The sequence below is a fragment of the Medicago sativa genome, chromosome 6 (genome assembly GCF_051527215.1).
Source record: "Medicago sativa cultivar Bolivia chromosome 6, Bolivia_mono, whole genome shotgun sequence".
Classification (NCBI taxonomy): Eukaryota; Viridiplantae; Streptophyta; class Magnoliopsida; order Fabales; family Fabaceae; genus Medicago; species Medicago sativa.
In genome coordinates, this window is record NC_140754.1 from 6806886 (window position 1) to 6824590 (window position 17705).

General features: G+C 33.2%; 2 protein-coding genes across 3 annotated transcripts; one reads left to right on the forward strand and one right to left on the reverse strand.

Annotated features, from left to right (window-relative positions):
- The first annotated feature begins 4205 nt into the window (after positions 1–4205).
- On the forward strand, positions 4206–4583 carry LOC146912419 (uncharacterized). The gene has a single exon (XM_085720728.1). It carries the CDS (start codon positions 4206–4208, stop codon positions 4581–4583), a length of 378 nt encoding a protein of 125 aa, XP_085576854.1.
- A 6684-nt stretch (positions 4584–11267) lies between these two features.
- LOC146912420 (ATP-dependent RNA helicase) lies at positions 11268–16509 on the reverse strand. 2 transcript variants are annotated; one of them, XM_085720507.1, is made up of 3 exons: positions 13875–16509; positions 12477–12548; positions 11268–11722 (listed from the first exon to the last, which is right to left on the reverse strand). In XM_085720507.1, exons 1-2 carry the CDS (start codon positions 16331–16333, stop codon positions 12518–12520), a joined length of 2490 nt encoding a protein of 829 aa, XP_085576633.1. In that variant the 5' UTR covers positions 16334–16509; the 3' UTR covers positions 11268–11722; positions 12477–12517. The 2 variants fall into 2 exon arrangements, with proteins under 2 accessions (XP_085576633.1, XP_085576631.1); XM_085720505.1 differs by having other exon boundaries at positions 11268–11794.
- Positions 16510–17705: the final 1196 nt, after the last annotated feature.

Genomic DNA, 17705 nt, shown 5'->3' on the forward strand with positions numbered 1-17705 from the left:
ATTAAATATGAAATGCAATACCACTAACTACATGTTTCAGCCGTCAATATATCTCGTAATTAATAAACATTTTCTTCATTTTTCATGTATTAAATATGCACAAACAACACAACAAACTATATGCATGCGCGCGCGCACACACTTATATATATATATATATATATATATATATATATATATATATATATATTGTAAAATATGCATATTTCTATCTTTTTCATGTATTAAATGTGATTCTTTAAGTCATACATATCATACAAGAACAAATATTATATAAGTAAGAAACACAAAGTGTTTGTAAATTTTAACTTCTATTTTATTCATGCATTATTTTTTTTAGAGAAATATTCATGTATTTGTTATCTATCAAATCTTTTTTTGAGGGAATCTATCAAATCTTTGTTTTTTTAAAATAAAATTTAATGTTCCATTATTTTATGGATAAATTATAAATTAAATCACTTACCACTTAAAAATTATTAAGAAACACCAACAATTTTAGTTTTTTTTTTTTAAGGACCAACAACTTTAGTTAGATATGCGGTCCCTCATTTGTTTTCATCTATTATTTTTGCATTTTCTTTTTTTTTTCTTTATGATTTGATAGGATACATGTGTAAACTAAATTCACACTTTCAACATATATGCATTAAATAGAAAATATTAAATATGTTCTTAGTCGACCTATAGATTAGGCAACCTTAATCTTATTTCATATTTTAGAAATCAAATATCGGATGCGAATTAACTTTTTATTTAAGTGTTGTATTAAAGAATTAATACAAAATTTATATTAAATAAAATGTAAAGTAAATAAAATCTCCTAAAGATGTAAAGAAATTAATTAATGTTTTAAAAACTTAAATTTGAGTGAGATATTTTAGCTTTTTAAAAAAAAGTTTTGAAAACTAGAACCAACATCGAATCAAAGAGTCTTGCGCGTCACATTGGAGTAAATGCGAATTAAATTTTTATTTAAGTGTTTTTTTAAGGAAACTTTTTATTTAAGTGTTGTATTAAAGAATTAATACAAAATTTAGATTAAATAAAATGTAAAGTACAATAAAAAAATCCTAAAAATGTAAAGTAACTAATTAATGTTTTAAAAACTAGAACCAACATTTGTCAAAAAAAAAAAAAACTAGAACCAACATTGAATCAGTGAGTCTAGCGTCACAATTCAATTGTTTTAGATTCCGTTTATTATGAATTAAAAAATAATGGATTTTTGCATTCAGTAATTTAGATATTATTTTGTGTTTGTTTACCATGATAAAATCTTTTTTTTAAGTGATTTTTTTTCTTGTTTAGATCGACTATATAAAAAATGATTTTTCATTACAAAATCTATAACAGTATATAAAGAGAAAACATGTTTTTTTGTTGTATTATTTATTATTCTAGTTAGCGTAGTAAAAGAAAAGACAGATGAATGCACGCGTTAACACAATAAAAAAAGAGGATAGACAGGCAGAGTACATGTTTGAACGCTAGTTATTCCATAAGAAAAAACAAAATTATGAGCTGTGTGTTTTTTGTGACGGATCTTTGGAGTCCTCTGCCGCTTGAAGCTTGGAGCTTCCGAAGTTTCTCCATGGAGTTTTCTTAAACTTCAAAGGAGTATTATCAATTTATGTAGTTTTATCATATGATTTTTATGATGATTTTCAAGTGCTACAAAGTTCCTAGAGGCTAAGGAACTAGTCTATTAAATTAAATGCTTGGATAAAAGAAATACAAATGACATTTAACGCAGAAAAGATGGAATCTAATTTGAAACATTTCACAATGAATAAATATGCTCAATAATCAATATATAAAATTTTAGTTTAAATAACTCACTTTTATAATCTATTTTTCTTTCAGGCCATTGATTATGTTTTGTAGATTATTTATATTGTTACATGTTATTATTGATCAAAAGTTGTGATTCATGGATTCATTGATTGAAAGATTTTACCCTCAATGAAATGATGGTTGAAAACCATTTTGAAGAACTCTTACATTTGTATCCCCATGTCAGTTTGCGCGGGAATTTTCAGTTTCATTGTTGATTATTTTAGCATCAATGTATAACTAAAATTAGCGCGGATGTCTTGAATTTTATCTTTAATTGGAAAGATACCGAGAATTTATTCATCACTTTAATTGTATGGCACATTTGACTATTTTTTTTTTTTGTGATATTGAAAAAATGTATGGATTACGAATGCTCTTCAAAAATATAATTGATATTTCATCGAATCTTGTGATCGAACATTGAAAATTTTGAATTTTGAATTTATGTTTAGAAATGTCAAATGTTTTGAATCATGTGATCAAAGTGAAAGGAAATTTCATATTATATTCGAAAGTAATATTTGTTTGTTTGAACTGAATATCTCTGCATGCATTTGCAGAGATTTATCCATCCAGTTGGGTAGGACTGTAATGGATGACAATACTCTCCTTCAAAGTGATTTAAAAGTAAAAATATTTTAATTATATACAACTTGTTATATATCGATGACAAGGATTTTGAACAATTTTCCATTAAATACTGCAAATACAATATTATATAAGTACTATAGTCAAATATGTAAGCATCTAAAGCATATTTTACATGAGCGGAGGAAGGATCAAAATTTTGTATGAATCACATTATAATTTTGTTTAAAGCTAGAGAGAACATGATTAAAGCACCTAAGGACAAATGTTAACTTGAACAAATAATTAAAAGAACATAAAAGACCATTATACTCAAAAAGAGTATGTGTAGACTGCAGTAGTGGCTACACAAATGTCTCTTATTCCTTCTATGCAATAGAGCTATATATATATATATATATATATATATATATATATATATATATATATATATATATATATATATATATATGGGGGCTGTTAACTTGCAGCCACCTAAAAACACTAAGGTGCAAGTTAACAAGCTGCACCTACTAGTTATTTATCAAAACACCCATGTTTTTCTATTATAAACAAATATTATTTATGCTATTTACAAAAATGTCCTTTTAATTAAAATAAAGTTTAATAGAGACAAAATGGTGTTTTAGTAAAGTACAAGTAGGTGCAACTTGTTAACTTGCACCTTAGTGTTTTTAGGTGGGTGCAAGTTAACAGCCCCCTATATATATATATGTATATTGGTGGCCTCTAATATGGACCCCTTTTTGATGGACCAATCATGGACCCTCTAAAATTACCTACTGTTGAAGGTCACTTGTATTTCCTTAAGTTTATATAAAAACAATATTTCTTTTAAAAAAAATATAAAAACAATATTATTAATTAAGTAATTTACAGTTTTGCCCATCAATGTGTTGTTATTTTTTAAGAGAATACGGGAACCTTTTCCAGTTTTCTTTCCAGAAGCATAATGGGACCTTACTTGAAGAATTACATAATGGGAATGTAAGAGTGATTTACCTATTTACTCAGAAGGAGAAAAAACAAGCAACATTTTATACAAATACAAGTAACCAATTTATTCAACCATTTCTCTTTCCAGAAGCAGACACTGAGGTTGTCAGTTCCCATGATGATGTTGAACTTCTTCCTCCTCCACATGGTATCATCACGTCACCCTCCTAAACCCTATTTCCCCAATTCAATTTAGTTTAGTTCATCTATTCTTCTGACACAAATAAACACATCACTTAACACTAATTTGAAGTATTTGAATACTAACAAATCCAAATGCTGACATCAACCAGTAAACATGAAATTAACCTAAAAAGAAGAAAGAATCCAAGGAATTAGAATGAATAGTTTGATAATAAAATAACTAGTGATCCACAACAGAAATTGGAATCAATTAACAGTTATGAAGCGAGAAAGGAAACTGCAATCGAATAACAGTTATGGATTTGGGGTGTAAGTTTTGAAGATTTAGAATTTTTGTTTGAGAAGTTTAAGATTCAGAATTGACAATTGATGAAAAATAGAGGAGAAGAATGGAGGAAAAGAAATTACAGAAGAGAGAAAGGAATTTTTTGAGAAGAGAGATGAAAAGTATGGGTCCCGTATGGTTTTTTTTTAATTAAAATTGATTAATTCTTTTTTTTTAATATGATGACCGGTTGTAGCAGGTCATACAAGGAGGTTCATTGGTGAACCTTTTTTTTGGGGTCCATATTATGGGGCACCATATATATATATATATATATATATATATATATATATATATATATCAACGAAACATCATGCCTTTACACGACATCTACTGGTACTCTGGTTGGATCATGGCCGACAAAGACATGATGTGCCTTCACTTGTCGGAGCTGGTTCTCAGGAACTACAACTATATCCAAACCATTCCCATATCTCATACTAGAATTGGGGCTCTTGAACCAGAGGATGTGGTTGTGGCCTTTCAAAATTTCATGGTCCATGTCCTTGACCAGGCGCATATGGGTCGGCAGACAAGGGCGATCAAGATGTGGATGTATGAGGAGGTGTACATCATATGGTTTTACTGTGTATCTCATCCTATTATGAGCAAGCATGCGCCTGTTGCTGAGTACACAACTTTTGTCCCTCCTTACGAGGAGGTTATTGTTGAGCAGCAGTGGGCCAGATAGGTTCTCGACCCACTCCAGATTATTGCGAACATCAGAGGCAGAGTGGATAGTGCAATGGGGCATCCAAATGTGTTTTCATCTCCACTTTTTACCAGTGAGTTGCAGGGAATCCGATCCAAGTATAGCATTTTGCAGGAGGAGCTGGTTCCCCGGAGGAGGGATAGGAGCCATAGAAGTAGGTTTTTTTTTTTAATGTTTTCATGACATTCGTATATGTTTAGATGTTTTTATGACATTTTAGTGGATTTTGATTTAATATATTTACATTTGCGTCTTTGCATTTTTTTATGACAATTTCATTAGTTTTCAGTTTTATTTTGCGTATGTAAATTTTGAATGAATGAATAATTCAATGATTGAATGAATGAATGTATGCATGAATGAATTTCTGCATGAATGGATGAATATAGGGATGAAAATGAAGGAATGAATGTGTGGAAGTATGAAGGAATGGATGTATGGAAGTATGAATGAATGAAGAAAAATAAGAAAATAAAACCAATTATGTTGTTCTGCCAAATGACACAGGCAGAGCGTGACTTAAGTCACACTGACCTATAACCTACGTAAGTTAAGTCACGTTGGGGTATAACATGCGTGACTTAAGTCAGGTTGGGGGGTATTATTGTCAGAATACATGGGAATGAGCAATTTTCAATGGGAGAAAAGCAATTTCCAAATATGAAATGTAATACCACAAACTACATGTATGAGCCATCAATATATCTCATAATTAATAAACATTTTCTTCATTCTTCATGTATTAAATATGCACAAACAACGCTACAAACTATATGCACACATATATTGTAAAATATGGCTATTTATATCTTTTTCATGTATTAAATATGATTCTTTGAGTCATGCATATCATACAAAAACAAATATTATATATGTAAGAAATACAAAATGTTTGTAAATTTTAACTTCTATTTTATTCATGCAATTTTTTTTCGAGAGAAACATTCATGTATTTATCTATCAAATCTTTGTTTTTTAAAATAAAAAATTGCATAATTTTTTTTAATGTTCTATTATTTTATTGATAAATTATAAAATAAATCACATATCACTTAAAAAATTATTAAGAAACATCAACAACTTTAGGTAAACATGCGGTCCCTCATTTGTTTCCATCTACTAGTTTTGCATTTTTTTTCCATGATTTGATAGGATGCATGTGTATACTAAAGTCACCCTATCAACATATATGCATTAAATAGGAAATATTAAATGTTTTTAACCGACCTATAGATTATGCAACCTTAATCCTATTTCATATTTTAGAAATCAAATATTGAACAACCCATTTCAGGTTCTAATGTCCAAACTAGTGCCCCCATAATTCTTAAAAAAAAAAAATCTAGTACCACAAGAATAAAAATCGAATCACAAACCAAATATTGGAGTTGGAGTAAATGTGAATTAACGTTTTATTTAAGTGTTGTATTAAAGAATTAATACAAAATTTAGATTAAATAAAATGTAAAGTAAAATTTTTTTTTTGAAAGAATAAAATGTAAAGTAAATGAAAACTCCTAAAAATGTAAAGAAATTAATTTTCTTTTTGAAAGAATGTAAATAAATTAATTAATGATTTAAAAACTCCAATTTGAGTGGTCTAATTTAACTTCTTAAAAAATATTTTAAAAACTAGAACCAACATCGAATCAATGACTCTTGCGCGTCACATTGGAGTAAATGTGAATTAACTTTTTATTTAAGTGTTTTTTAAGGAAATTTTTTATTTAAGTGTTGTATTAAAGAATTAATGCAAAATTTAGATTAAATAAAATGTAAAGTAAATAAAAAATCCTAAAAATGTAAAGAAATTAATTAATGTTTTAAAAACTAGAACCAACATCGAATCAGTAAGTCTTGTGCGTCACAATTCAATTGTTTTAGATTCCGTTTATTATGAATTAAAAAATAAGAGTTTTTTGCATTCAGTAATTTAGATATTATTTTTTAGAGATTATATAAAAAGCAGAAATTATTTTGTGTTGGTTTAACATGATAAAATCAATTTTTTTAAAAGTGATTTTTTTCCTTGTTTATATCCGACTATATAAAAAATATATTTTCACTACCAAATCTATAACAATATATAAAGAGAGTATATGATTTTTTTTTTTGTATTTTTTATTATTCCTGTTAGCGCAGTAAAACAAAAGACAGACGAATACACGCGTTAAAGCAGTAAAAAAAAAAAAAAGAGGATAAACGGGCATTGAGTGCATGTTTAAATGCTAAAAAAAAAATCAAATCATGAGCATGAGCATGTCTGCTTTTTGTATCAGATCTTTGAATTTCTCTGACGTTTGAAGCTTCTGATTGACATACCATTACTAAACACAGTTTTACCATGCTTCGGTGGTAAAGTTCGTGGGAATTGATTCTTGAACAAAAGACTTCCGGTTGGTTTTACAAGAGAATGCTAAGGTGTAAAAATGTCATTATAGGTCACATACATATTCGATTGAACAACCCCATCTAGGGATGTCAATGGGGATTTGTTAGAGCGGATCCCCGCGGGGATTCCCCATTCGGTGCCCCATTTTCGGGGAATTTTCCCCCTCGGGGATCGGGGACGGGGAGAAATATTCCCCCGTAGACACTTCGGGGCGGGGATCGGGGAAATATCCCCCGCCCCGTTGATTCCCCGACCCCCGTGAAAATACAGAAATGTCCTTGTGTTTTTAAAAAGCTTGAATATTTTTTTGTGGGTTTTTGGACATTTTACATATGGTTTAATAAAAAAAAATTAAAAAAATGTAAAGTAATGGCTTTGGTTGGTTGTTATCACAATCTCACGTTCCCACTGTCCCACACACTTTCAATTTTCCTTCTTTCACTTTTCAACAACTCTCCATTGCCACAGTATTGAAAATCTCTTCTTCTTTTATGTTGATGCGATGAAGGATGAATCAACGCCGCAAGCGCTCTCTTCACGAGATCTCCTTCAACACCACGAATTCTCACAAGCAAATTCATCATAGCAGATCTATGCTCTCTTCACGAGATCTCCTTCAACACCACGAATTCTCACGAGATCTATGCTCATAGCAGATCTATACATACCGTATAAGAGGAGCAAGTTTCGAAGCATATGTTTCTCCTCTTCTTTGTTTCTTCATCTGGTCCGATTATGTTTCTGCAGATCCTTGTTTCTTCATCTGGTCCGATTATGTTTCTGCAGATCCACTTGTCTAATGGGGATCCGCGGGGATCCGGGGGGATCCGTGGGGACGGGGATACGTGATAATATTCCCCCGTAGCGGGGATCGGGGACGGGGACGGGGAACGAATACAGCGGCGGGGCGGGGATCGGGGAGCGTATCCCCCGCCCCCGATCCGCCCCATTGACATCCCTAACCCCATCTGGTTTCATCCACATCTCCAAACACTATCGACTATCGTGTGTTCGAGAAGAATCTAAGTAAAATAGAAAGTGTGACTTTGCTTCGAGAAGAATCTAAGTAAAATAGAAAGTGTGACTTTGCTTTAGACTCTTGCATTCGTAAATATAGCATTGTATTTTCATTAATGAAATATAATAGAGAACTGTTTTATCTTTCAAAAACCTATATGCTTTATATTGGTTAGGAAAAGTTCAAAATAACAAATAAACTATAACAAAATTATCTCTGTCTGACAAACTATAACATCCTTATCTAATCTAACTAATTTCGAGAAACTAAAGGAATAATAACAGAGAAATAGTAAGATTGGAGTATTATTTGAAAACTAGTAACTACTAAATGTTATCTAGAATTACCTAAAATGTTAGGGAGTTACTTTTCTCACCCTATGGCTTTCCTCGCGCGCCCTATTTTTTTCCAATTTTACCCCTAATCCGGATTTCGTAATCCGAAACGTATTGTTAGTAATTTTCAGATGTCTCCGGATTTTAAGATCCGGATAAGTATTTTAGCAGAACTTTTGCAATTTTAAGCTCTACAATTCGTAAAAGAAAATGCAAATAAACTAAAAAACATAAATAAAAAGACACAAACATAAAAACAATTCATTTTATTAATATATGAACAATACATTACAATAATTTTCAAGCTTTTAAGCTTTTTAAGCTTATTACATAATATCCTAAATCTATTTCTAATCCTATCCTATTACATAAGCTATACCAGTGGCTCCAGCTCTAACTCCAGCCACTGATGAAGAGGAAGGAGGGTGGGAGGAAAGAAGATGGCGGGGAAGAAGAAAATATGTTGGTGGGGAGACAGAGGGGGCACAAGGGCCTCTAGGGAACAAGAGACCATGATGGTCAACATGACACCCAGACAAACCCACCTCAGATTCAGACTCACCCCTACCCTATTGACCGATCATATGACCCCTGATGGATTTCCAAAGAGGCCTCTTTCTATGAAAGGCCAACGATGGAAACACATCGTTGTAGAAGAGGAGAAGAGAAGAATGGAGGTGTGAAATTTTTTGAGAAAATGAACCATATTTATAGGGGAGGGGGTTAAAAAACGTGTGGGAGGCCATCAATGCCGGTCAAAAAACGTGTTTTTACACTTGACCACCGCCCAAAACGTTTTTCAAACGTTTTCTTTGTGGTGCAGACCACCGGCCTAAACTTCTGGTGCAGTCCGGAAGATATAATCCGGAATTCACATGCAATCCGGATTACGTATTCCGGAAAAAGACGATAATGGGGTGTCCCAAAGTGAAACTTGGGACGTTGTGTATGGTGAGGGTTTGGCTCGGATTGTATAATCCGGAAAAACATAGGGCATAAGTGTATTCCGGAAAACGTAATCCGGAATGATTCAGCATAGGATTCTTTTGTATGGACCACATTGCACTAAGATTTTATGTGGTCCAAAACATCTAAGGACCTCTATAAATACACCCTCTTCGGTTTTGATCTTCAATACCAGCAAAACACACAAACACACCAAACCAAACCATGCAAATTTTTGTCATCAAGCTGAGGATCTTTCTAATGCTGTCGCGAATGGATGAGTTAGCTCTCTATTTGACTGCATTATGAAGATCCTCAGCATGCTGTCAAAAATATATAGATAGTCCTTGATGCGTCTTTGATAGATAGATAACTCAAAAATATCAAGAGGTTTCTATGAGTTAGATCTTGCTGCCTGCCAGATAATATGTCATTTGGCAAGGCAGCAGGACCTAACTCAAAGAAATCCTCTTGAAAACACCTTGCCGTTCTTCATTGTGTTGCAGATCTAACTCCAAAGAAGAGGTTCTTATGAACTCGATAATGTCGGCCTGCTGATCGTAACATGTCAGTTGGCAGGTCGGCAAGATCGAGTTCAAAAGCTCCTCTTCGAACACCTTCCCAAAAGATTCATCATTTATGTTATTATGGTTTTTTTAACTGTTTATTTGTCTTATGTTGCTTTTATTTATGTTATGTATCTTTGATCTATTTTTTTCCATAGCATTCGCAACGAAAACGATCCAAATAAAGGGTCTGGTACTGTTCGGACTTTACACTCCGGACAAACTGCATACGTTCCAGATTGTATTATCCGGAAGCACTCAGTAACATTTAGGCCGGTGACGTTTCACCAAAGGTTAGGCCGGTTAGTGGAGTTTGAATGCATTTTTTTTACGGTTTTGAATGTGGAACACATTTTATTTGACTGTAATTAAGACCTATGACTTATATAAGGCTATAAAAAGGCTTGGATCTTCAACATTTTCCTTCATTCTTCTTCACCTCCTTTCTTACATTTTCTTCAAAAATTTTAAGATTTTTAGGTAGCTTTTAGGAGTGTTTGTGGTGTCATGGTCATTGTTGACCGCTCATACGACCCCTGCAATTGCATTGCAGCTTATGCGGGGGTCGTATAACGGTCAACAGAGACCCTTGACATCAAAGAAAGACACAAATTATACAGATCATATTTGGCCGGATTTTATATTCCAGAAGTTACTAACAATCTGGTCCGGAAAACATAATCCGGACCAGGGGTATTTTTGGAATTTTTGCAGGGCGCGCGAGAAGGCCATAGGGTGGGAAAAGTAACACTCAAAATGTTATCCTATAATATGATGCAACGATACAAAGCCCACCACAATTCCTCCCCACAAGCCGCCACAACGGTGCAATCCTGATAAAGCAATTAAAATTGATTTCAATTTAGAGAAAGCAATTAAAAAAAATTCCAATAAAAATAACGCAAAATGGGGTTAATATTATGTGTATATGCCTAGCAAATTGTGAATATGTTGAAACAGTTGATGGCTAAACCTGCTCCCACTTCTATATGGTGTATTTGATTTGGTCCCTCATTTTTATAGAATGTCACTTTAGTTTTTCACTTGGTAAGAAGTTAGCAACTTAGTCTATTCATCCATCTGCAAAAATTTGTTGTTATCATTGGAATTATATATTGAGTATCAAGTTATCCCTTAAATTATATATTTAGTGTCTATTTGATTCATGAAAATGAATTCCTGGTGACTAACAAATACATGACATCTCCTCAAAACAAATACATGACAAATTGATTAGAGAGGAGGAAGGTGAGATCAGATGTTGGAGTTTTGAGAAATAATATCAAATGAAACTACTTGATCTAAAAATGATTCACCATGAAGCACACAAAATACTTCACCCTAGAAGCAGCCTTTGCTATCTCGTTTCAAGTACAAAATCTCTAAAAACATGAAACAAATACAAACTAGGAGACAATAATTTTGTTATTAAAACATGAAAACAAATTAAGCCAAATAATATTTTTTTCTCCTGCTACTTGATAGATGCATTTATTGAGTATGATGACTACCTTTAACAAAAGGTTGTTCATATCTTGGGGCTCTTCCCCTTCTTAACAAAAAATAAATAAATAAACTTTTTCAAATCTATGTTACATACTAAAGCATAATTAAATAATAAACTTTTTGATGAAGCTTATACCAAGATTTCTAGTCTACATTTGAAACAGAGCATATTATTTCAGGCACCATAACAATGCACCAATTTTGTTTATCTGAAAAACTAAACAAGATGCACAATGAATAGTTCCTACTTGTTTGTTTCTTTCCTTGTTCTCTATCCTCTATGAATGTCAATATCCTTCAATCCTAAAGTCGTCTTATTTCATGCATTCCCAACATGGTCTAATCCACAGCTTTGGCTGAAAAAGTACAATGAATTTATGTGAATAGACGGTATAAGTTGTTAAATTGCAGTGGTTGTTGATTATGACCTGTACACCAAAGATGAATCACGCAAAGTCATGACCAGAATATTGAAGATTCATATAATAAATTGAAACACCACATACTTGAGAATTAAAAAGTTAAGACTTTACATGTATTTATTTTTTGTCTGGATTCAAATAAAAAATATTTTGAATGTGTAATCAGTAATGTTTTGAATTGTTGAAACAAACACAATACAAAATATTGTTGTTAGCAGAAACTTCTCTGTTAGGCAACTCCTTATGCAATCTAGGAAGCAAAAACCTCGGCCTAATCATATTCAGTCTTAAGTTATTTACGAAAGGGTAGAAGGTGCCATCCACATAGAAAATAATAGCAACTTTTCATATAATGAAACAAAAGTGAATGATAACCTATGTAGCCCCAAGGTTTCAGGTTAAGGGTGTGTCTAGTGTCCGACACTTGCCGGTGTCTGACACGCGAAATGACATCAACACATTCAATCATTTGTATTTTTTTAATTTATTACCAATGTCTAAGTGTTAGTCGTCAGTGCATATGCCAGTTCTTCGTAGATGATAATCATGGATCAAACTTATGCATATATTGGTTTGGCAGAGTGTTGGCTTTGAATTGTTGCATGTTTCATTAGCTTATCATGCAGAAAATAATACAACCAACTCTTCCTCCCCAACAACAGAGAGAATAATATATCAGCAGAATTACCTCCAAAGTCATCATATTATGCATTTATCTTCTTTAAACAATCAGAGTGTAAAGAACACTTTTTGCCGTTTCCTGAATAACAGAAAAAAAATACAGTCAGGAACAAAAAAAAAATGTAGCAGACATCATGTTAACAACTAAGACCATGGGATAAACTGAAGAACAGGAAAAAGAAGGAATGCCAGCATAAAGGGTCACCGACACTAGTAAAATTCATGAAAATTTAAGGTGTCTAGGACTTCGTTTGTATCAAACCATTTATAAAAATCTTATCATCAGTGCCAAACTAACCAACACTAGTAAAATCCTGTGTTGCATCAAACATAGAATCCCTGGCCTTGTAGCAAATTTGCCAAAGAAACTATTGTTTGAGTACCTCAGAACACACAAGGAACACCAAAAAATTGCTGGGACATAATTGGGGCATTGATGCTTACGACACTTTTTCAGAAGGTATAAAAATGTATTAAATATAAAGTATACATCATCTGTTTTTATTTTATATTATTATAAAAGAAAGAAACACAAATCCTAACTTAGAGGTGAAGATTTGAGACCATATTATCCCACAACTGTCAACTATCATGATAAGTAACTTGGGACCATCATATAAGAAAGAAACACAAGATGCATCAAATGAAGAAACACTACGGGTGTTTACTACAGATAGAAGTTAGTTTTGTATGAAAGGGGAAATTTAAGCCCATTTGGTATTAAAAAATTGTGATTATAATATACCTCTATCATGTAGGAAAGAAGATTTCTTAGTTTTGTATGAAAAGAACATACAGAATGATGATTACATTTCAATTTTCAAGTCTTGAATACACAGTATCACAGAACAGAAAAGCACCAAAAACAAACAATCTAACTTTTTTCTAGGTTTCTAAACCATTGCAGGATTTCAGTGCTTAACTATCAGAAACTTCAGACTTTGAAAGTAATTATTTGTTTATCCATGAGCCATTGGACTTCCTAAGTTTCTGTTTTAGTCTTTTAGAACGATAAGGTCACCCTTCATCTCTATCACCTGTATAACTACACTGCAAGTGAACACTATTTACCATGCCTCCACAATAACCACTCACTCCCACAACAAAAAAGGTATAAGTAAAGAAACACTAATAATAATAATGATAATATTGGAATTTCAACTATATACTGTTTTCGGAAACCATAATTAATAAGCCGCAATGATGAGCCAATGGAAATATAGATTCTATGAAAGAACATGAAACCATAACCAGCCAGAGGACATTCAAATTTCATATAGATAACAAAGGCGTATACACACATAGTAAAACCAAAAGAAGTTTAATTAAAATGAAGGTGTTCTCAATCCACACAGTGAAATTAGATAAATACCAAAATAAAGGCTATACATTGAAAGGTACTTACTGTTCATATACTTTAACAAGAGACTGTGGTCTTGAATAGTGATTCTTCTTCTCAGTTTCTAAAGTATCACTTCTTGGTTCTGTTTGCGGCTCTTCACTATCTGCAGCTTTTGGTTTCCCTCTCCCCCTTGATTCAGGTTTCCAATCAGCTTTTCTAAGAGATTGAGCAAGTAAGATAGCAATATCCGCAGCCATTGCTTGGGCTTTCTCCGCATATGGAAATTTTTCCTTATCAAAGTGGTTTGATAACCACATATACGAAGATAACACTTGATGCCTACTCTCAAGGTCTAGGAGTTCTGAGTCATTCCGTGCCGAACCTTTTGGCATGCCCATAGCTATGTTGACGGGAACCTTCTGACCAAACGCTGTAGCAAATCTGAGTAAGTGGTACATAGCTTTTGGGTCCCTAACATTAATAGGAGCAAAACAGAAGTTGAATCGTTCTTCTAAAGATAACCCTGGAATCCTCTCTAACATATTAGAGATTTTCTTTATATGATCATGTCGACACAAGAAGTACGATCCGTCTAAACGGCAATTTTCGCCGAATTTTTCTAAAAGCTGGCTGAATGTCATGTTAGGAAGTTGTCCGGCGAACAATTCAACCTGCTCATAATAAGGAAAAAGGCCAACCTTCGTCACATGATCAAAGGGCTGTTTCAAACACTCGATCAAGTAATCCAAATCCTCTAAATGCAAAGTAGTGGCGAGTCCATCGGGATAAACACATCCTCTTCGACCAGCTCTTCCTGCAATTTGCTTAACCTGTGACGCTGGAACAGGAAGAATTTTGTCACCGTTGTACTTTGAAAGGTTATTAAAAATCACCCTTCGAATGTTAAGGTTAAGGCCCATCCCCACTGCATCACTAGCTACTAGAACGTCATATTCATTACTTTGATCGTTGAACAAATTAGCTTGCTGCCTACGAGTCTCTGGTGGCAAAGCTCCGTATATCACGCAACATTTATGATTAGTGAGTTTCTCGATAGCTAATTTAACCTCAAATATCTCTCTCCTTGAGAAGGCAACAACACAGTCCCCAGACTTAATATTCTCAAGATTTCCAAGCAGGGTCTTTGCTTCGACTACCAACGGTTTGAACCTCTCATAATGTTGCTCATACAAATCATCTCCTGTGTCCTGACAGATATTTCGAACAATATCCAAAACACTAGGATCACCGCATAAATGTATCTCGTCAGCCATCAAACCAAGGAGCGCCCTAGTCCATGCATAACCTCTATACGGATCTGCCATCATCTGAATTTCATCAACAATAGCCACATCATACAATTCCTGCGTCGATGCCATTTCAACAGTACACGCAACATGATTTGAAAATGGTAAATACTTCTTCTCTTGACCAGTTAACAGACTACAATAAACACCCTTCGCATTAACTTTATCAAAAACTTCCATAGCCAACAATCTAAGCGGACTACAATAAATTCCCTTCTTGGCCTCCATAAACCTCTGCAAAGCATTATAAGTCTTACCACTATTAGTAGGCCCACAATGATAAATTATCTTCCTTTTCATCGCCCTTGCGAAAGGAAACCAAGTATGAGGCATCGTGAGGTCAGCCGACTTAACCATCTCCCTAAACCTCGTGATCTCATCAGTAAAATTTTCCAAACAAAACTCAACAAATATAGGAAACAAAAACTTCACAGCCTCATCACACGGTCCAAGCGAAATCAAGTACTTAGCAACATCCTCAGGACATCTCTTCATGAAAAAATTCCGAAACTTGTGTGCAGCCGTCGGATAAAAAGACAAACCAATGTACATAGCAAGTGCTTGATTCGAAGCCCAACCCGATTTAGCAAAATGATGAAACACATCTTGAAACACTTCCACCTCATCTCTAGTCAACTTTGCACCCTTTTTCACATTCTTTAGCTCACCATACAATTCAATAGGATCACGCGACGCGACGTGCGTAAAATCAACAACCTCACTCTTATTCTCTAATTCATCAGCATTATTATTACTACTAGTACTACTACCGCTACTACTACTGCTATTACTACATTCTACAGAATCAATAATCTTTGAATCACAATCATCATTACCATAATCTAAATCAACCCCATTTTCAGATAAACCACAAACATCATCACTAACCTCATTTCCAAGCTCAAATTCGTCATTTTCACCGACACCCTTTTCGATTTCGGTATCCAAATCAGCTTCTTTACCACCCTCCTCGCCGTCTGTCGAAAAGGGTCTGATGGGCAGGCTTCTACCACCATAAAAATTCAATCTTTGACACAAACTAGGACAAAAACGAGATTTTATCAAATGGGTCGAAAAATGGCGAAAAGGGGCATGAAATTGAGAATTTGAAGATGAATTCAATGTGTGATTGAAGAGAAGTGGTTTGAGGGTTGAAAAGGTTCGTTTTTTTCGTGTATATAAGAGGAAAATCGATGAAATTGAACCTCTAGCCATTGAAATTGATAAACCGAATTGAAAAGGGGTGTGTGAATTCAAAAGGGAGTAAACATTAGAATTAGGGTTTGAAAAATGGTTGAGTTGAATTGAGAAATTTTGTGAATGGAAAATGGAAGAAGGAGAGTGAAGGAAGGTTAAACCCTTAACAAAGCCAAAGGCTGCTGCAAGATTTTTGTGAATGAAATTTGGTGCATAATAATATTATTAGTACACTAAAAATTAAGAATTTGTCAAAAAAATTGAAGAAATTAAAATAAAATAAAAAAAGAGGAAGAAAATTAAGAAAATATATGAAAAAGAAGGAATAGTAATTTTATCAAATTAATAAAAAAATTAATATTTTTTTTAAAGGAATAATTATATTTTAGTCCCCATGAAATTGTATATTTTTAATAACTAATTATTTGTCTATTGTTGATCCAAAATTATTTTTACATTCACATCTAATGAAAAACCCATTAAAATATAGCCCAATTTTGTAATCGTTTTTAAAATTTTTAATGAATATGTTTTTTCACTTAATTTTTTTTTAATCATTAAATATTATTGAAGACAACCCCGTACAAGACATATTAGGTTGCACAAAAATTAAGAAATATAAATGGTGCCGTTTATAAATGTAGCACCAATCCCTCAAAAAAATAAAAATAAATGTAGCACAAAAAAATACCCAAACTCAACCACCAAATAAGACATCCCCGAAGACAACAACAAGATCAATCTTGCGGATTTCAAAACCATTATAGTACAAACAAGTTGAGATTTTTAACCTATCCAAACTCCACCGTCACGAGAGAACCTTAATATCCTTCATAATAGTCTCAACATCTTTCACCACATTTTTCTTAATATAATTTGGTTCCTAACTTGTCAAATTGCCCAAATTGTAGTTGTCAAATAAGTCGTAAACCTTTCCGCAAACTCTTAGTCCTTTCTTCTATACTCCAACATTCTCAATGTGCAAACAAATTTGGTGGTGTGATGAAGGAAACATTCACCCACCTTATTTACCTTATCTCAAATTGAATTCACCCACTCACACCGAAGAAAAAGATGGGTTGGCGATTCTTCCACCCTTTCACATAACACACAAAAAAGTTGACTCATCTAGGGATAAAATATTCCACCTCACAATGTTTCTTCTAGATGAGATACAATTAAGAAGTAGTTTTCAAGAGAGACACAACTTTTGACGGTGTCTGACATTTTCAAAAATTCTCAAACACTCTTCCCATCACACTACTTCAATTGTCCTCCAAAATCAACAACCTTTCCAACTTCTTATACGAAGACTTCAGCAAAAACTCTCTCTGTTCCTCCGCTATCCCACACCAACCATCCTCTTCATTGTCCCAGCTATGCTCATTTA